This window comes from Chamaea fasciata, unplaced genomic scaffold, assembly GCF_029207755.1.
Source record: "Chamaea fasciata isolate MVZ Bird 193981 ecotype frontalis unplaced genomic scaffold, bChaFas1.0.hap1 SCAF_3, whole genome shotgun sequence".
In the NCBI taxonomy this organism is placed as follows: domain Eukaryota; kingdom Metazoa; phylum Chordata; class Aves; order Passeriformes; family Sylviidae; genus Chamaea; species Chamaea fasciata.
Genome location: NW_027094088.1, coordinates 74665509 through 74686665, shown reverse-complemented (window position 1 = coordinate 74686665; position 21157 = coordinate 74665509). Strand labels below are relative to the sequence as shown.

The 21157-nt window shown below is 42.0% G+C and overlaps 1 protein-coding gene across 4 annotated transcripts in view; it reads left to right on the top strand.

The window, feature by feature from the left end:
- The window catches only part of KLHL32 (kelch like family member 32), a 121723-nt gene extending 107957 nt beyond the window's left edge, over positions 1 to 13766 (top strand). For all 4 annotated transcript variants that reach the window (XM_066180518.1, XM_066180519.1, XM_066180517.1 and 1 more), the window contains 4 exons: positions 6118 to 6176; positions 8589 to 8781; positions 10923 to 11017; positions 12848 to 13766. In XM_066180518.1, coding sequence (XP_066036615.1) covers positions 6118 to 6176; positions 8589 to 8781; positions 10923 to 11017; positions 12848 to 13009 — 509 coding nt within the window. In that variant the 3' untranslated portion in view covers positions 13010 to 13766. The remainder of the gene's footprint in view (positions 1 to 6117; positions 6177 to 8588; positions 8782 to 10922; positions 11018 to 12847) is intronic.
- Positions 13767 to 21157: the final 7391 nt, after the last annotated feature.

The following is a 21157-nucleotide window of genomic DNA, read 5'->3' as shown; positions in this document are numbered from 1 at the left end:
TTTTAAAAGAAAAACAAAACATGAGAACTTATTAAAAAATTGTGTTGATTTTGACTGGGATAGAGTTAATTTTCCTCTTAGCAGCTAGTCTGGGCAATGTTTTGGATTTGTGCTGGAAACAGTCCTGGTAAGACAGGGATGTTTTTGTTATTGCTGAGCAGTGCTTCTACAGAGTGAAGGTGTTTTTTACTTCTCACCCCACCCCAACAGTGAGGAGGCTGGGGATGGGCAAGGGTTTGGGAGGGCACACAGCCAGGACAGCTGACACCCCCTGACCGAAGTGATATTCCAGATCATGTGGTGTCATGCTCAGCTTATAATCCTGGGGGAAGAAGGAGGAAATGGGGAGTGTTCACAGTGCTGACCTTTGACTTCCCAAATCACCATTATGCTTGGTGGATCCCTGCTCTCCCGGAGATGGCTGTACACCTGCCTGCTCGTAGGAACCAGTGAATTGATTCTGTGTTTAGCTTTGCTTGTGTGGATCACTTTCGCTTTACCTGTTAAGCCCTCTTTATCCCAACCCACAAATTTTCTGTTTTACTTTTCCAATTCTCTCCCCTGTCCCCTGCTGGGGGAGTGAATGAGTGGCTGTGTGAGGCGAGGTTGCTGACTGGGGTTAAACCACAACAAATAAGTTCTCTGCAGTGACATTGCATGGGGCAGATGGCTTGGAAATTTTATAGAAAGGTGATTCTTCCAGGCCCCAATTAACATCTGATGCCATGACCAATTCCACAAACGAATTGCATGCCACAATGCTTGAAAAGTGAAGTATTTCAGTGAAAGAAAAACAAAGTACACTAAACACTTTGGAGTTCAACATGGCTAACAATCCCTATCTATAAAAGCGGGGAAATATTTTCCATAAGAGCGAGGACTTGAACTGTGCCCATTTCCCAGCATCCTCTGTGGAGTGCACATGTAAATCTGGAGACCTCCTTTTCTATCCATGTTAACCTTCCTCCACCGGTATAGGTCTAGTGCCCCCGGGGACATCGAGGGGCAGGGAACCTCTGCCAGGCATTCCAGCTCTGGGCCATTCCTGCACCTGCATCTTGGGATAATGACACTTCCCCTTGCCTTAGGTGCCCCAGAGATTAGCACATGAAAAGTCTTGTTTAAAAACGAAGTATTACACTGGTGTTTTGCAGAGGCCGGAGCTGGCTGACCTTAAGTATGTCAGCTAAAATAACATCTTGACATGCACATAGAAACTCAGCTTGGGGGAAGGGGGTAAACAAGGCATCCCTGTACAGTTGTTTTGTACTTAATATAGGAGATAAATATTTTTTTCAAAATTCAGGATTCATTCTTTTGGTTTTTAAACTGTTTTTTCCTAATGGTGGAGATACTGACTAAGGAAATGACGGTGATTACATATCTTGAAGAATTATTCTGAGTTTGCAAGTGATTTTGGGGTGAAAAGTATGACCTTACTATCAGTATGCTGTTGTGAAGTAAAGAATTTTTTCTCAGCAAATGTCTATAAAATTATTTTACGAAAAATAGATCTGGAATAATAGGAGTTTACAGAATCTATCCAAATCAGGTTTTCAGTGTGGCTGGCACAGGATCTACTGCAAATGGGAGGTTAACAAGTGCATAAAAATTGTCTCAGTGGCCCTGTCTGTCTCTCTATGTTCTATATATATACAGACTTCATTTTTACTGTATTTGAATTTATGAATGATCTCACACCTTTCAGTGATGCACATTATTGGTTTGATGCCATTGACTCTCCTTAGATTGAATGTAAAAACCATCCAGCTTTAATGATTTAAACAAACCTAGGGCTTGTGCCCCTCATATTTGTGTCTCAATTGCATCTGGAGGCAAAGACTACTAAACAGAGCTGATGTTGGCCTCTTCCAGGGGATTCCTTACCTTGGGAGAATGTGCTCCAGCTCAGCTGTCCTCACTGCACCTGGGCTGGCTGCAGTAAGAGGAATCGGGTTTGCGTGTTGAGGAAGGATTATCTTGTGTTTAACACACAGACACCTAAGAGAGGAGAGATTTCTGTTTTAAAATAGCAGAGCACCTTGGGGCTCATGCCGTGGGTTTCTATATATTCCCTGGATTTGCTGGAAGGAGCACACATGGGAGCTTTTTGCCAACATGTAGTTTTACACGTCTCCCAGTGAACTCGCGTTCCCGCACGCAGCCTCGCGCTTGGGGACTGTGGAGAGAGTTGTGATATTTTCTGGGGGATTTGGATTGGATCAGATTTCTCAAGTCATATGGGGGCCTTGCTGGGGCACATTTTAAATATGGCTTATAAATTGTCATTGAAAAATGTTGAATCTACTGCCTCCTACCTCCTTCTCTTTTTAGAAGTGTGTCTTGAAGGTGTTTCTCAATGCAGTTTGTGGAGTGTTTGGGGGGACTGTAAGAAGACAAAATGTTTATCAAGTGTGGGAAAGGGATAGATGAGGTGTTTTTTTGGAATCCTTGAGCAATTTCCTCCTGTAGAGGGGCCCTGTTGCATGATCTGGGAATTTACAGGTCTTGGAAGGGTTAAAAAGCAACATTTACAGCCTACAAGGGAGTGAGGGACAGTTATTGTGGCAGTGTAAGAACACTGTGAGCCCTCAGGTTGGATGGTGGCCTTTCCATGAGGGTGTGCTCCTGTCTGTAAGAGCAAGAAGGTCTTGTCCTGAGGGTGCTCCTTGCCTCCCAGGAACTGAGTCCTCAGAGCAAGCTGCTCATGTTAACGTGGTGTAATCATCACTCTGTTTATAAAAACAGCAAATGGTGACCAAACTGTAAATTTTCTGTCATTAAACCAGACAGACTTCTTTTTCTCTCTTTCTCTAACTGTTGGGTTACTACCACATTAGCTGTTATTGCTTGACATCAAATTTAATAGCATAGTTTGTATTTTTAACTGTCTCTCGTTATGATGCCTCTCTATCCTCTCCTTTCCTCATAGAAAACATGACAGAGAAGTTTAAGAAATTCTCTGAGAATTACCCCATTTCTTTTCTGAGAAAGTATGTATTATTTTTAGTACCATTTAAACCCTTTTCCCCCTTCTTTTCTTATTTTTAAGAGATGTATTGCTGTTCTTTCGACCTTTCCCAGCTGTCTGTAGTATTAAAAAAAAAAAAAAAGTAGTTCAAGAGGACATTGCAGACTTGTTAAATCTGAATTTTGGCAAAAAATTTTAAAGTTTTGCTATAGCACTTCAAAGTTAGAAGGAACTAGAGTTTGAAAATTGATGCAGATATAAGATGGCATATTTAATGACAGATGTATCTATAGAAACCTGTTAAGATGCAGATTATCCCCCTGGGGAGGGGAGATCAAAACTGCCAATCTATAAAATATACTTGTTAGGGGAAGGCATGGAATCTATCTCTGCGAGCACTTTGATTGCAGGGGACAGTGTAGCAGCATGTGGCATCATAACCTAAGAGCAGACAAATCAGCTTGATGACTTTCAAAGCCAAGAATACTGCTGGAGGCAAGGGTACTCCAGTCTAGAAGAAATTAAAACATATAGAGACTGTTATTAATTCCAGATCTATTTTTGTGTAGTCAAATCTGTATGCAAATCCTTAGCATCTCATTTTGGCAGATTAATCTAAAAGTGAAGAGCGGTATGTGAAGGGAATGTAATGATAAAACACCAGAGATGAGCAATATTGCAGGGGAAAAGATGTAAGCTGTGTACTTGATGTGAGGGGCCCTTTGTGAAGAGAAGGAAATAATTTTGCTATTTGCTTATTTTATTACTTTATGAGGATACAACACTCTTCTTTCTCCTCTTCCTTCACATCTTTCCCCCCAAATTAAGGTGTCTTTTCAGAATAGAAATGTACAACCCAGCATTGTGTTTCAAATACGTCTCCTGTAGTTTAACAGTCTGGAGGTAATGATCCAAAAAAGTATGATTTTTATTTTTCAAAATACTAATCTGATGTCTCATTTTAGACAGTGTGCTGGAAGTGAAAATAACTGTATGTAAAACAAGAAAAGCAAATTGCAAAACAGATATTAGAAAGCATTGTTTTGTCTGTGTGGCTGATGGCCACTAAAAATGTGAAGGCTTCTCAACAGTGTAGAGATAAATAACAGGTTGTGAGATCAGACACAGGAACAGTCTTTGCTTTCCAGTGCCTGTTCTTGTGTGTGCACTTCACATGTGCTGTGGTGGGCAGGGTGTGGTGTAGTGTGATGGAAACAGTTTGGAGAGACTGCATGTCATCCCAGCTATCCCTTAGCCTTTGAGGATCTCTGAGCTGGGAGTTTGGGCTGCTGTCCCTGTGTAGATGCCAGTACAGGCTGGTGCTTGCAGAGATGCACCCAAGTAACAGCATCATTCCTCCTTGCTGCTGCAGTGGAAGAAAAGACTCTAAAATAGATACATCTGTAGTTTCTGCTATCGATTCCTGGCCCCACTCAAGTTTTTTTTGAATGATCAGAGGGTACTTTTATGTCAGCAAGTAGCTCAGCCCAGTAGGAGCAGATCAGCAGGTAAAACCTTGGCACCAAGTTCTCTCTACTCCATGTACCCTTCACATTTTTTACTTTGGACTGGGTTTGTTCTGGTCCTCTAGCTCAAATGTTCCCAGTACTCAGATGGTCCAAAGCCAGAAGACCAGTTATTGTTTCACACCCTTATGCTGCCATTAGGAACTGGAGCACAGCTGGTGCATGTCTGGAGCAGAGCTTCTGGTTTAACTTGAATGCACACCAGTCCCAACCTACAGCCTAAAATTACATGGGGGAGGTGAAAGAATTGCTTCAAAATCACAATGTGGCTCTGAACCAAAATGCTGCCCTCAGCCTAGCTGGAGGCTGGCAAAATGAGGATTTCCCCAGTACAGAATTTGGGGATAAAAAGGGGAAAAAAACAACCTTAGTGGCACTGGGCCATAGCTCAGCCAGCAGGAATGTAAGTCACTGTGCTGCTTTCCTGGCTGAAACAGGGTATGCCCTCACAAAAAGAGAAGTGTCAACAAAATGAAATGCAGTAAGACGAAAATCTTTCCTGTCGTTGCTGTGGATTGTCCATTGTTGGTACATGCCATTAAAACTGTAATATAAATAGTTTGTCTGTCAGTATGGGTGTCACTGGTATGTGGCCACTGACATGCCCCAGTTCTGCCCAGACCTTGTGGCAGGATGTAGGTGAGGTGCAGCTTGCAGGCATTATTTCTGATTCCATCTTCCCATGGGCCCAGCGTTGTGACAGAGGGGGACTGGGAACTGTGGCAGTGCTGCAGTGACAGCATGTCCCCAGAAGGCTTGAGCACATTCAAAAACATGTTTGCACAGGTAAGATTACAGACTGAAGAAGTTTTCCATGTCTACTTAGTGAAATTTTCCATTTAAAACAAAACAAGAAGAGGATGATTGGGCATTAAATGCCTCTTTACTGTGTTGAGGTAAACAGCTGGTTTGCAGCATCTACTTGGGTCAGACTCTCTTCTGAACTTCTCTGAGGTGCTTTACACCACGCTTTCCTGATCACTATTGATAAGTAAATGGTAGGGCTCTTTCTGGTCACTGCGGAGGAACCTTCCAACCTAACTTTCCAACTAAATGAGGAGATGTTCTCTCTATAATACAACTAAGTACAGAATTTCTTTCAAATGTATAGATAATTGCAGTTGCACAGGCTTGAACTGTGCTTTCTAACTGGCAATGGTATCCCCTGTCATGCTCCTGGTAAGGCAGTGCTTCTCTCTGACCTCTTCCTTCTCATTGATGCAAGCCCACCTCCTCTTTTAGACCATGTCACACACAGTATGTTCCTAGGAACAGGAATGGGTTTTATTTTTGTGTCTTGATGAAGGCTGAATGCACAGTTATGCATAAACAGATTAATTTTTAACTTAATTTTGGCCCATAGAATTAGGTCTACAAAGTTAGTGTAGGGGGGGAGGTGTTTATTGATCCTCCTCTGTGTTGCTGTATGTTTGACAAATGGGGCTGCTTTTTCCCTTGTAACCAGATAAGAGAAGTGCAGTGGAATGTAAGCAGAAGTGGTGGTATGTAATGTAATTATTATCTGCAAATGAACTCTAGAATTGGTCATTTTGTTGTACCTGATCTTGGTCCTGGCTTTGCTTATGTGAAAAAATGTAACCTGTATAAACTCTTTTATAGGAGGAGTAACAAATACTGCACAATATCAAAATAGACTCATGGTCTATGATCCTAAGCAGGTGAGTATCTGTGTTATATATGTTTTGTTTTGCTTCGAACAGATCTCTTGGCAAATACATACAAAGATTTTGTAAGGCTAAAAGTGCTGACCATTTGAATTGATGGTGTTTTAAATTCACTTTGTACTGTTGTGTGAGTTTAACAGAGTAATGGAGACCCTGACAACTTACTATGTTTTTTAAGCCTGTAGGAATTAGAAACATCTTAGATTAAATACAGAAACGTGCTTTAAACCCCCTATATTTATCAGGGTTTTTTTTTTTTTTTTTTTTTTTTTTTTTTTTTTTGTAATCCCCCTTGGCAATGTATACTCAAAGTCAGCATTCCAAAACTGCTCCTTGTCATTGGCATTTCTGTTTTGAATTGCACATTCAGGGCCTTTTGTTTCCTGAATACTTTGAGAACTGTACTACCTGGCTGTGACTTACTCTGCTGACTGCAAGGGTGCCTATCATTTCATTACCCAAGCACCTAAAATATCTTTTAGGGATTATTTCATACATTATGTATGTGTTTTGATTAGGTTAGCACGGCTCAGTAACCATTTCAGAGGGTTAGGGCATGGTTATGCCCTCTTGCTTGTATTAGGAATTAGAAGTCCTAAGCTTGCAATCAGAGTTGCATTGCCTGATTTACACCCACGTGGAAAAGTATTGACTTTTCTGATTGTAGGATAGGGGCTTTGATTGCTGTATTTGGAACAAAATTGTGCCAGGAGATACTCCTGTGTGGTTCCCACTGACTTTTTAAAGCATACCTCATACGAGGCCTGAAGCAGAAAGCAAGAGATGACACACCTGCCTCGTTCTTTTCCAGGTGCAGTTTTATCACTGACTGCAAATGCTGACTGTCCCAAATCCAAGTAGCAATTACAGGCAGCAATCTTACTTTGCTTGTGAGGGGGACACGTATTTGGATACCATGTCTCTGTTGTGTACCTTTCCCTTGGATTCTTTCCTTGCTGATGTGAAAGTAGCACCCCAAAATCCTGGTGCTGGGGCGGCCTCAGCGCGCTGTGCTGATGGCGAGGAACCTGGCCTGGCGTGCAAAGAGTTACAGAGCAATTGTGCACTTGCATTCTTCAAACGATGTCTGCTTCGTGTTTGTACACACAGGCTCTTTTTAAAAATTCTGCTGGCATATTGTTTACGGTGGGTACTGGAAACCATCACATCTGCTTGCATCTCGCACGGAATCTCAATAGCTCTATCAGGGAGCCCCAGCGCCGGCTCCTGTGCGAGGCCTTTGTGGCGAGTCGATAATGCCTGCCATCTGCCACCGAGCACACAGCTACCTGCCAACAAGCCGGCTGGGCTGACCTCTGCTTCCCCACCACTGATTAGTATTCACACACCGCCTTATTAGAAATGACCCTGCCAGGCCCCTCTGTTTCGCTGCCTTTGCAGTGCTTTGAGGCTCACCTGGCAGGCACTGCAGTGGAGGAAGCTAAAGATATAATCAGGGGATGCAGGCAGGCTTTGCAAAGCAGATGGTGTCTATAGTCTGGTGTTAAGAGACTGGACTACTAATGCAAACATTAATGCCTAATATTCAACTATTACACATTGAAATGTATAGCTATATATTGTGGAGGTTAAAAGGCAGAAGGCTTAGAGGCTCTGGAGTTGCTGCACATGTACCACAAAAAATTTCCTCACAGATTTTGAACTTCCTCCACTTAATTTAATCTTATCCGTTGCCAGGTTGTTTGATTTGGTAGGCATAGCAGGAGCAATTGTTTTCTCAGGTATAAAATACTCTGCTTTAATCCCTTGTCTCCCATGTCTTCCTGCCTCTCCCCTAAACGGTTAAAAATTCTTGAATATCGTTAATGAGTAAGAAAAATATGCAAAAGGTTGTAAGTTTATAAGTTGCCACAAATAAAGGGTTGACATTAAACCAAATGAATCATTTGAGAAGATCCTTTAGGAAATTATTTTTCCTGTTGCTTTATTCCCCAAGGATAAGATCAAATAAGCTTTTGAATAACGAAAGGCGGAAGAATCTCTCTTCTCTCATAACAGAGCTCATTGGTACAGATAATTTTAGTCCCATATAAAAAGGAGACTTTTAATAGTCTGGTTTAAGGAGAATTTGCTGCTGAGTTACAAAGAAAAAAAAAAAACAACAAAACCTTTGAAACCTGATGAGATAGACAAAAAAAATAGAGCAAGAAATGCCATTTAATTAATGAACTTAAATGTGAGGACTATAAACCATGTGTTGAAACTCTACTATCCTTATTCAGTGCTACAACCAACACACAAGTCTAGCATATGGACAGAACCAGTGTATGCACTTGTGATTCCTGACCGAGGGTAAGAAGAAACCAGTACTGTGCTGCTGTTCATCGCACTAGCACTATAGGTGTGTCTTTGAGCAGCGCTTAGACAAGGTCTCTCTCTTCCCAGAATAAGTGGCTAAGCCGTAGCCCAATGCTGCAGAGGAGAGTGTATCACTCCATGGCCGCTGTCCAGAGGAAACTGTACGTGTTGGGCGGGAATGACCTCGACTACAACAACGACCGGATTCTGGTGCGTCACATAGACTCCTACAGCATAGACACCGACCAGTGGACCCGCTGCAGCTTCAACATGCTGACAGGTGAGCACAGTACAAAAGGGGAACTCACCACTGTTGGACTGAAACATCTTTTTCCTTTAGAAGCCTTTAGTATGTGGAGCTCCATGACTTTGCTACAAATGCTTCCAATTTAGGGACCACTGTTAGCCAAGAAGACATTTTGCATTACAGTTCTGTCACTCAGTGGTGTACAAAACATTTGTTTTAGCACATTGTACATTAAAATTTGAAGAAGGTGCAGATACTTTTCATTTAATTAAGCAGTCAAAAATAATTTGTCATAATATTACCAGTACTGTTTTCTAATTCTCAAAAAGCTTGCCTGTGGTATTGGTGTGGCTCCCTGTTTGGGTGTACAAGAGACTGATGTGTCTTTAGCATGTGACATCATTTTGTAGTGGTTTCTGCTGGCATTATAGGGCAAAGCTTTCACTGAAATCTGTTAATTCTCACTTATTTCTAAACAGTATCTTAATAAATTACCCAAAAGGATGTGTCCTTGTTGGAATTCCATCAAGTCAGAAATTAATTAAGCACTTAGTTAACTACAGGATCTGTAAAGTTCTTCTTACTGGGAAGAATTGTCACAGCTGGAACTTGCAAAACACTGCAACTCACTGTCCCTGCCACCCAGTCTGCCAAAGTTCACCTCTACCTGGTACAATTCCCAGATGTAATATCCCCTTGAATCCCAGGGAGAGACAGAATCATAGAATGATTTGGGTTGGAAGGCACTTAAAGGTCTTCTAGTTCCAGCCCCCTGCCGTGGGCAGGGACACCTCCCACTAGACCCAGGCTGCTCAAAGCCCCATCCAACCTTGAGCACATCCTGGAATTGGGCATCCACAACTTCTCCGGGAAGTGTCACCACCCTCACAGTGAAGACTTCCTAATATCTAATCTAAACCTATTCACTTCCAGCTTGAAGCCAATGCCCCTTGTCCTGTCACTACATGCCCTTGTTAAAAGTCCCTCTCCAGCTTTCTGGTAGGCTCTCTGGTGGTAGTGGAAGGCCACAATTAGGTTACACTGAAGCATTCTGTTCTGCAGGCTGAACAGACCCCAATTCTCTCAGCCTTTCATCACTGGAGAGATGCTCCATCTCTTGAGTCAACTTGGTGGCCTCCTCTGGACTTGCTCCAACAGGTCACTATCCTTCCTGTAGAGAGGTCCCCAGGGCTGGACACAGCACTCCAGGTGGGGTCTCGCCAGAGGGGAGTAGAGGGGCAGAATCACCTCCCTGAACCACACTGCCAGACAGGCATGTGACACGTTCTTAGAGAAGCACCAACAGTAGGGTGGCTTGGTTTCCAAGTCAGGCCATCAGAGTACTTGATGGATACTAGGGAGAGATGCGTAGATCAAAAAGGAATTACACATGGTAAACAAACAGAAATTAGTTTTTCATGTGTGTTTGCTCACTAGTTAATTATTTTATTATGTGGAGGAACTGGCAGCCTTTGAGAAGGATGCCATCTGATTTAAAACTGCAAAACCCTGGCACCGCAAGTGCCCTCCTCATTCTGAAGCTGACCCTGTCCCACTAAATGCTGTGAGGCTGCCTCCTCTCCACTGCCTTCAGGTTGTTTCCACAACCTGTGCCTCAAGAAGCTTTCTAAGCCTTTCCTTCTGTCAGTACAACTGGCAGTAAATGTGCCTGGTGAACTGTGTAGTGCAGATTTTTCTAGGGCTGTATTTTTCCTTCAAAACTTCCAAACTTGTTGGGAGACCGTTGCTATGGGGATGAACTTGTGCAGCTGCTCCAGCGATTTTCACCATACTTGTACCTGGAGGAGCAGGGCTGAACAGATGTGGGCAGCACGTGAGGGGCACTCAGCCTTTGTGGCTGCATGGTTGTTCGTGTCTGATGGAGGCTGAGGGGCAGGTGGGGACTGTGCCTGTGACCTGTGACACACGTCAAGGAGGGAGCAGTTGGTCCCCTGCACAGCCATGTTTGATGCCTATCTGGGCTTATTGCTCATCTGGGCAGGGCTCCTGCAGAGAGCAAGGAACTGCCCCCATGCCTCACCCTCACTCCAACATGCTGGGAATTCTGAAACAGTCAAGGTACTGCCAGGAGTGTTTGCATCCCATTACAGCACGCAGTGTTAAAAGGGTTAATTCAACACTGAAAGTGGTTTCTATTTCCTTCTTTGCTTTAGGTCAAAATGAGTCTGGAGTTGCTGTCCACAATGGTAGAATATATTTAGTTGGTGGCTATTCGATTTGGACAAATGAGCCTTTGGCATGTATCCAGGTGAGCGATTTAGGTTTCTTTTAAAGTCTTTTCCAATAATTTTGCAAGTATAAGTTTTGCACAGCAGTTATTAAAAAAGGAAAGTACATGTGAAGTGGAGAGATTAAGGATATTTCTTATGCAGCCACTGAACCTGCATAAACAGAGAGGAAATACTGTAGAGATTAAAAGTATTTTCAGATGAGCCAGTAGATGCAATTCCTCTGAGATATTCCAGTAAACCAGGGTTGAATTGTCTTTCCTTTGGCAAGGTTTGAATAAAATAATGTGTATATATTCACAGGTTCCACAATCAAGTTCAAAATTAAAAGGGTGGCAGAAATGGATGATGGGGCTAAAAATTTTTCAAGCCCATATTGGGGTTTTTCTTTCCAAGTTGTGTTTCTGAAGGGCAGCCAAGTTAACGAGTTATTCATTGACCAAGTGAAGCCAGCCTGCGACCTGCCCTACTGCTTGCTGCTTTAAAGCTTCAATGGAAGTTTTTTGTTCCCTGCTCTAGGCAATAGGTTGTTCAGCAAACTCTTCTGCTCTCCTGTCTTTTATAAAAGCAGCTCACCTGCAGATCCATGGCTTTCAGGTATAGAATTGGTACAGCGATTAGGAATTCTTATCTTTCTGCATGTTTTTGAGTGAAGCAGTTCTGCATCACAGCCACTGGTTTCTGACCAGCTGGGCAGTTAAAGACATAAACTCTTGTTTATATCTCAGTTTCCGTACTTTTGTTGATAAACAGCATTCTTATTACTTCCAACTTTTTGGATTTTAGAATTTCACCTTCAAACTGTCCCCTAAGACTAGAAGTTAGGCTTAGCATAAGAGAGGAGTATATTAGGTTGCCCAGCTGCTTACATTATGGTCTTATATTGAACACTTAGTAGCATGAATTTGTAAAGAGTAAGATAATGGAAGAAAAAGAGTGAAAAAACATGTTCTGGTCATTAGTATAATTGTGTTTTAGCAAGTTGTTGGATACCATACCAAAAAATTTATTGGAAAAAGTCATTCAGGCCGGCTTGGATATAGCTGACACATAATGCTTAGATGGAGTGATAGCACAGTGTAGAGGTAGCAGCTGTGCTACACCACTGGGCTCGTTTGTAATCAACAGGTACTTTGCAGTATTGCACCTGGGTTTAAATACGGCTTAGCGACAAGCAAAAATAATCCTGGGATCTTGCTTTCTTAAATGGACGTTTGTCCACATCCCCAGACTGGTGGTGAACTGGCAGCCTGCCTGACACAGTCCCCACATAAAAGGGAAAAGAAAATAATGAGTGATTTGGCAGAGCTCTGTGTGCTGTCCCTCCCCAGCTGTTGGCAGTGTGCCAAGCTTTAACCAGCAAAACAAGCCCTTTTATCTTCCAATTGAGGAAAACTGAGGTTGCTCTCTCAGAGAGAGAAGAAAAAATTCCATTTTTTTCAAATACCTTTACTTACTTCAAGTCAGTAATTTATTTGGCATTCCCATCTTCCATAGAGCTTCCGTGCCCCCTAAATACCTTGGAGCTGGCCAATGATTTGTGCTCTGTGCTAACAGGAGCCCTTCCGTGCAGAGTAACCCACTTGCACGGCTGCACATTCTCCTGCCAGGAGGCAGGATCCAATGTCATTGTTGGCTCCTGAGTGCCTGAGCACTCAGGTTTTGGGTTGGGTGATGAGAACAGCAAACGGATCACCAGATCCGTAATCTAAAAATTATCTGAAACTACCTTTCCGCTGGGATTAATAGTAAATAAATGAGGTGGGTGCCAGCAAATTTGCTTCAGCTTTCTTCTGTGAAAAGGTTATTGGTTTTTCTCCCAAAAATACTTTGTATGCTTTGCCATGCAGGTGCTGGATGTAAGCAAGGAGGGGAAGGAAGAAGTATTCTATGGGCCTACGCTCCCCTTCGCTTCCAATGGAATAGCAGCCTGCTTTCTTCCAGCTCCTTATTTCACGTGCCCCAACCTTCAGACTCTGCAAGTGCCTCACCACAGGATCGGCACAATGTGACACGTTCCTTGCGCTTCACAGAACCAGAAGTGGAGGGTGAAAACATCAAACCCTGCGTATAGAAGGGTTTCTCCGGGTCAGTGAGAAGAATCAATCCACTTGGGCTGCTGCTTTACCATCACACATTTGTCTTAAAGTTGGATCATGGTAGGCCGGCAGGAAGTTACAAAGCCAGTGTGCGGTTTCTCTCCTTGGCCTCAGACGTAGAAGCAGATCCATGAGAGCACTGTGCATTTCTGCTGGTGACTATTTGCTACGTGTCTTCTTCATTTCCTTATGCAAATTCGTCAGGCGTTGTGGATGCTCTCAGCTCTCCCTGGGCTGCTGCTCTTTGGAGTCTGCACATTCAATTGTTCACCAGTGGCACTTTCAAAGACAATAAAAAAGCTCTGTTTATGTTGACAAAGATGATATAATACTGTGCTAATTATGCAACTTACTCAGTACCTTTGGCAAAAAGAATAACAAATGTGTTGACTTCCAATTCCGAACTCCACCGTTTACAGTTTCTCATTTAATAATACTTCATTTGAAATTTAAATACTTCAAAAGAGATTAAAACAAAAATAAGAAACAAACAAGCCCTATAGGGTATGAGGAACAGATAAAAATTGTCTCAGCTGAAAGGCAAAGAAAATGAAGCCTCATGGTTAAACTCAAGTCTGAAGTGAATGTGTTTGTCTGAGAATCTAAAGATATTTTGGGATGTCATTTACCAAGGTCTACTACCAAATAAATGTTACCTTCTGTCATATGATCAATTCTTCCTGACAGCTGCAGTCTTTTAATGGTGGAGATCAGCCTCTTTACTGTATAATTAAAATGTGCCATTTACTTAATATTTTTAATATCCAGTTTGCAAGGGGTCACCACATTTACAATTATCAATGAACAGTCTCATTTTGTCCAACATATGGTCCCACAAATCACTGGTCTCCAGAGGCTAAACAGGTGTAGAACAATGTCAATATTTATTTATTTATTCTTTCAGTTTATATAGTGTGTCTCCATTCCACTCTCCAGGCATATGCCAGCTCACAGCAAATACTCTAACCTGGTATATTTTGGCTTTGCTTGGCTACTGCAGCCCCTGTCTCTTATCTCTGTGTTTTATTTACATATTGAACAAAAATGTCAATGTTTGTAAATATTAACCAAGCATGTAATTAAATCTTCCTCTATTTCTGATATATGGATAATCTGCACTTCTCTGCCTTACCTACTGATCATCTCCCTGCCACTGTGCTGCCTGAGCAGACCTATCAATTTGCTGCTGATGCTCCTGCTAATGCCACATGTGGAATGTGCTGCTGCAGTAGCCTGTGCCTGCTGGATGGGAACAGGTTTGACTTTGTCCAGTGAGCAGCACTTTCTAATCAAAACCATCTTTTAACTTTTAAGGGTCTGATTACAGGAAGGTAACTTTATTATCATTTCTGTCTCCCGTTGGGCAGTGTACTGGTGGAACATCATCTTTCCTTTTCCATATTTATCAGTTTAGAATGTTTTATGGTTGGGTTTTAGTTTGTTGGGGGGCTTTTTTTTTTTTTTTCTTTTGATGAGCTTTCTCACCTTCATTGCCTCCAGTAGAGCTGCAGCTGCACAGTCTTTGCCTGGCACACTGACTCAAGTTGATAACACCATCTCTCCTCTGTGCACCAAGCATGCCTTTATGTAGGCAGGACTTTATGCTGCGTGGGAGCTGGGTAGGCTGTACATCAAGACATATTTTAATTTCTTGTTTTAATTGGTTTGATCTCCTGGAAATCTGCATGCAAGGGACAGCTCTCTGAACAGTCCATTTACAGAAATTGTTTTCCTGTGTGGGCTGCAGGGCCCAAGCCAGGTAAGTATTCAAACTTTGACTTAGGTGTGGCTTTCAGGGACACATGTGGCTTTCAGGACACATGACTTTCAAGGCCACTCCCATAAAGAATAATGGAGTACATGTCTCATTTTCAAGAGGAGGGGGCTGAAATAATCAAAACATGTGCAGGGGCTTTGAGTCTCATCCCAGAGGTACCACACCAGGTGAGTGATCCACTTTTGTTTTGGGGGCAGAACTGACACTTCCTGTCTGTAAAACCCAGGGCACTTCTGGACAATTGTGCGAAGTGCGTCTTCTATATCTCAGCTTAGTTTGGAGACTTCTATTCCTACGTCTCGTAGCTTACCACAGCTGTAGCTATGGAATAATTTCTAAACTGCTGCTTCTGGAGAGCAAGGGGAGGGACTAGGCTGGATCAAGATGTCTGCTGAGCAGCAGCAGAAAGTGGCAGCAGCGGCCTGGGTTTGAGAAGCAGAGGGCGGCAACTTCCTCATGCAAAGCAGCATGTGCCTCTTGATTCGAGGTCTGAAAGGCAAGAAAGTTATTTGTCATGTTTGTTCTGCCCTTTAGACACTTCTACTGCTCTGGTTGTTGGCACCAATTGTCTGCACTGTGAATGGCAGTTTTAAACAGCTGTGCAATTGCATTATATTGGTTAGGGATACCGCTGCCACACAGCCTCAGGACAACACATATGCTCCTATTAGTGTCAGGATCCTGCTCTGGCTCTTAATCATCAGGCTCTACTGATTACAGAGGTCTTTCACAGCAACCTCTTTGTCTTTTAAGTTTTTGTGTTACACTTTTCTATCTGGGTTTTTCTGCTTTTCTTGCAGGATCTACAGGACAGATGGAGGGTGCTTTGTTTCACCTGAAGTTAGAAAATGCCTCATAGCCCTTGCCAGATGAGCAAAACCCAGTTAATTATTGCCAGGTAAGAAAAGAGAACAGTGTGGATGCAAGAGCAGACAGAGAGCACCCTGCTGTGGCTGAGGGGTCTAAGCTGGAAGGAGTGAGGGTGGGAGAGCAAGGCTGGCTTCACCTGCCACCTGCAGCTGTGCAGGACCCCTGCAAAGGCTGCCTGGTGAGCCTGGTGATTTTCTGAATTACCAGAAGAATGTCCTGGCTCTGCCATCCTTCCATTGAATGTCTCTGGCTTCTAAAACTGCCATGGTTGCAGAATCCTGTGTGTGACCTCCTGATCCACCTGTGATGTTCTAAATTTTGTACCACTTTGGGCAAACATACAACTCTGAACTTAACCTTCGTTCCTACCCAGCCTACTGGTGTTGGTAAGTACCTCTGACACAGTTTAGCTCAGTTTTTCCACACAGCCTTAAAGCTGTCCAGAACAAAAATATTATTTCTGTACTTGCTGGTTCTGCTGCCAGTCTGATCATCACAGTGTGAGAGCGGATGCCAACACTAGTCATTTATCTAGCTGGGAGTGTGCAAGGTAAAGGGACAAGTTGCAACCAGTGAGAACGCACTGTTGCTTCAGGGAAAGAGGTGTTCTTACCTGTGACTAATGCAGCAGTCACTGACTGTCCCGTTTGGAAGAGAGTGCAATTCTGTGCCCTGAACTCCTTAGATTTACACATTAAGGCTATTTATATCTGCAGCTAAGACTTTTGGGCCACGAGGTCTTGAAGAGCCGTACTGAGGAGCTATTCTCTGATCTTTTTCAGGCCACTCCCATAAAGAATAATATTCTATCCCTTATATAGCTTTAATTAAGTGTATAAATATATACTTTACCTTTGAGTCCTAAAATGTGTTATCAGCTTTTAGCTATAAATAACCACAAGTGAATCACCCACTTTCTGCTTTTAAGCCATAAAATGCCTGATTTTCACAAGCAGCAGCACCAGCACCAGCAGCCTCTTCTGCCACTTTGGTGTCTCTTGAGCATTTCACACCCAAGTGCTGACTAAAGAAACATTCGCATCTTATGAACCAATGTGCAGCAGTTTTGCTTCTGTACAGTAATGTTTTTGTAATCCTTCAACTTCTACTTGTGGCTTATGATTTTCTTCTTAGTTTAGCAGCTTTTGAGCCAAGATCCTGACTATGATTTTCTTCTTGGTTTAGCAGCTTTTGAGCTAGGATCCTGACTCTCAGAAGAGCTGAAACTTCTGTAACTCTTTTTCATCTAAACTTTCCCATTTACCCTCCCCCAAACCTGTACAGACATTTAGTACATCAGTTGCAGAATCATGGAGAAACAGATAATTGAATATTCACACATGCAGAAACAACCCAGGCAGAATGTGGAACAATGTGGAAACAAGCGCGAAAAGAGGCGGCATCTGTTTATTGAAAATTAAAATGTAGAATAAATTAAGAGGGCAAGGTTAAAACACTTCATCTGCAGGCAGAGTTTGTAGGGGAGAAAGACTGCAGGGAGTTCAGTACATAGACGGTGTATAAAGGACTTATGCAGTTCCGTTTTTGCAAAATGAGGGGTTTTCCCCCCCACAAGCACACTTTATAAAGGGATAAAGTGTCCACTTAAAGAATGGTTTTCCAACAGAGATGATTATTTATAGCAGTTTCACAGTAATGTCAGAATTAAAATGCTTAAAATGTTAATGTTGCAATGCTTCAAGTACTGAAGAACAGAGTAAGTATTTTTAGCAATACCCTCAATTCATGTAAGCAAGTGCTGTGCTAATTTTTCCACCAGTGCCTATGCAGGTCATGCTGGGCCTTTCTAAAACAAATAATGAATTTAGCAAATTTGCATTTTTAATGCCTGTTTTGGTGTCATTCTGCAAGGAGAAGGGTAGACCCAAGATAGTGTTTGATGGTCTGACAAATGCAGTGAATTTGGTTGTATGTGGAATTACTTTGCTGGCATTTCCAAAGGCCTGTAAAGATACCACATCTGTGAATAGAGGATCTGAGCTTTTACTATTTTGTTGTTATTATTGTTGTTCTGTACATACCTTTGCACTTTGTACATTAAGCTTGCAGAAGGTTTACCACTTTAAAGCTGCTCAAGTAGACAAAAGCCATATCCTAGTCATTCATCATAAAACAAGCTTAATTATGCTAGGACATATTGTCAGTGCATCAGATTTTTAATCTTCAACATAATTTTATAACCATTGCTAACAGATGGGCTGATTACACTGAATTTGAGTTTTAAGTAATAGTTAAAAATTCTAAAATATGATTAAACTTGAAATACCCATTGCATACATAATTTTCAAAAAGCTTCTGAAAGAAGGAAAACCAGAGTGCAGTAAAACCTCTTTTTTGGACTCCTGAGGGAATTATATTGCATTTAAGTGCAATATAAGTTAATGTAAGAGTTATCCAAGTTCCTTAGATGACCAAGCAGTTTATGCTATTGGAAGCTTTTCTTCTGTTCAATTACAACAGATAAGCCAGGACCTTATTCTTTCCATAGGTCTGCTGCTCTATTCCAGCATAAAAGGTGTGCATTTTTCTATTTCAGAACCTCTTTTTTATTGAAACACATACCCCCATCCTTTTTTTTTTCTCATTGAAAATGAAAGCAAAGAGTAATTTAAATTAGCATGTTTCTGCTCTTCAATAACAATAACAAATGTAAAATTCTTATGAAACAGAGGGACAGCTTTGTGGGACTAATGGAAGTCACACGTGAATTCTGATCAGGTTTTTTTTTTTTTTTTCCCATGTTATCTTGTTAAGGTTCCTAAAGGAAAGATAAGCCAGACTTCCCTCTGCCTGCCATTGTTCATCATGTGCTGGACATGTGTTTCATATCACAAGGATGATAATGGGTCAGAGGTGATTGGTATCCTGAATTCTCTAATAGGGGAAATATAAAGATTAAATACTGTCTATTTAGATCTCAATTCTTTTTGTTGCAGAAAAGAAAGAGTGCTTAGTGTATTTTCACACATAGTCCTCTTATATCCTGGAACAGTCTTCTGGCCAAGTAGATCAGTGTGGAAAATTCTGGCAAGGCTCACGATGGCTCTGTTTCAGACAGGTCTCCCCTCACCAGTATCAGCATTTCCAAACGAAAGGACACTGGTCGCAGACTGGGCACCAGGGTCAGGGCAAGAAAAAGCATACTGAAATGAAAATTTTTGTTAAAACTCCACTGACAAACAGTGATTCTATAGTTATGAGTAATTAATTGCTAATTTTGGCTGGGGTGGAGTTAATGTTCATCACAGTGGCTGGTATGGGGCTGTTTTGGATCACAACGTTGATAATACAGAGATGTTTTTGTTATTGCTGAGCAGGGCTTACGCAGGGCCAAGGCCTTTTCTGCTTCTTGTACTGCCACACTGGGGGGGGGGCTGGGGGTGCTTGGGAGGAGACACAGCTGGGACGGGTGACCTAAACTGACCAGAGGGACATTCCAGACCATGTGACATCATACTCAGTACATGAAGTGGGGGGAAGATGGAAGAGACATTTGGAGTGACGGCAGACTGTTCATCTTCCCATGTTACACTGTCCTAGAGATGGCTGAACACCTGCCTGCACTGAGGAAGCAGTGAATTCATTCCTTGCTTTGCTTTATTTGCATGCCATTCCTATTTATGGCTTTTGCCTTCCCCATTAAACTTTGTCTCAGCAAAGGAGTTTCCTACCTTTTATCCCTTCAATTCTCTCCCCGATTCAACTGGTGGGGGAGCAGCTGTGTGGAGCTTGGCTGCTGGCTGCCGTTAAACCATCACAACATTCAAAATAGCTTTAATACCATCCACTTTTCATTTTGAATGATGAAATTTCTCTGAATTAGGTACTCTAGCTATAATTTTATTTTCAGGATCTTTTTACCATCAGTTGTGGAATTTACAGATGCAGGAAATGTCTGTCCATGCAAGCAGTGTTATTTTTAAACAATGTACTGGGAGACACCCTTGCCATCCTCCAAGTAAAATGCTGCCATAGTGCTACAAACATGCAGGCCAAGGAGCTATAAAAGCTGAAACCAGGCTGTCACTTTATGGTGATGATGCTTCAGACAAAAACTATGGCAGCACAAAGCCGTCCGGAGTGGTGACCTGTTAGCACAGTCACAGTCACACTCAACTGCAGCGTGGCTTGTACCTCAGACCAACGGAGTCTCTAACACTGTCATGCACCCAATGCTGCTTTGCCTTTCAGCCCTTTGCTAATACTGAATGTTTCTGTGAGACAAGAGGCCCATGGTAAGCTCTGCCTTCTGCAGCAGCCTGTGTGGGCAGGCACCAGCTGAGGATGACAACAGCACCCAGATAGGGGTGGCTGCTGTTTCTGGAAGCCTTGGAGAGGACACAGAAGCCTGAATGAGCTGGGGAAAAGGAGCAGAAGTGAAGCAATGTCCACCTGTCCAAATGCCAGTAGTAAGATGGGTTGTTCTTGAGAGGTAGTATTTGAATATCTAAGCAAATACATCAACATCTGTAAATCAGGGAATGGTTTGGGTTGGAAGGGTCCTTTAAAGTCCAACACCCCTACAATGAGTAGCAATCTTCAACTCAATGAGGCAGCCTACCACCTCTCTAAGCAACCTGTCACAGTGTTTCACCACTCTTACAGTAAAAAAATTAAATTTTCATATATCTAGTCTGAATCTACCCTCTTTTACTTTTAAACCAAACTGTTCAATGCAAAAAAAAGATAAAAGGGTTTAATTTAAATAATGTTTATTGCCTTAAGTAGCCTTTATACAGTCAGCATCTAATAAGACATAATATATATTTTTTTAGCTTTTAGTTTCTTTCTAAATTTTAGTTAAAATCAGCATTTTTCTTCCTAAATGGTTTTGGCCTGCTGTTTTGGTGTATACTTGGTAGGTCAGCATGAACCAGCGCTCTCCAAGTCTTCCTCTCGTTAATATTATTAGAACTATCAGTCACATCTGCAAATGTCCATAGCAAATAAACAGACCAAATCAGATCACCCATTTGGCAGTGGTTGATGACTGCGATGCAAAATGCCTTATTTCTGTTCACATTAACTTTGTGACAAAGAAGAATGATAATCTCCAAACTGTTTAAATTAGTTTCTCATGCACCAGGAGCTCCTATGCATTTACATAAAGTCCTGTTGCTTTTTCAGAAACTTCCAACCACTGCAGATAGTATTAAATATGTCTTTAATAACCTACTAAACAAATCATTGAGTGCTTCGTTGTAATGTCTGTTCTATCCTTTAAAATCACAGTTTTTACTTTTAGGAAGTAATGCTACAGTCAGACATCTGTTCTGGGATCTACTGTGTGGTAGGACTCAAATTCTGAAGGCATCTCAATTAATTTCTCTCAGAGAGGGGTGTTTTTTATTTTTTTTTTTAAAAGCTTTTCGGAAGCAGAATCCTCTTGGGAT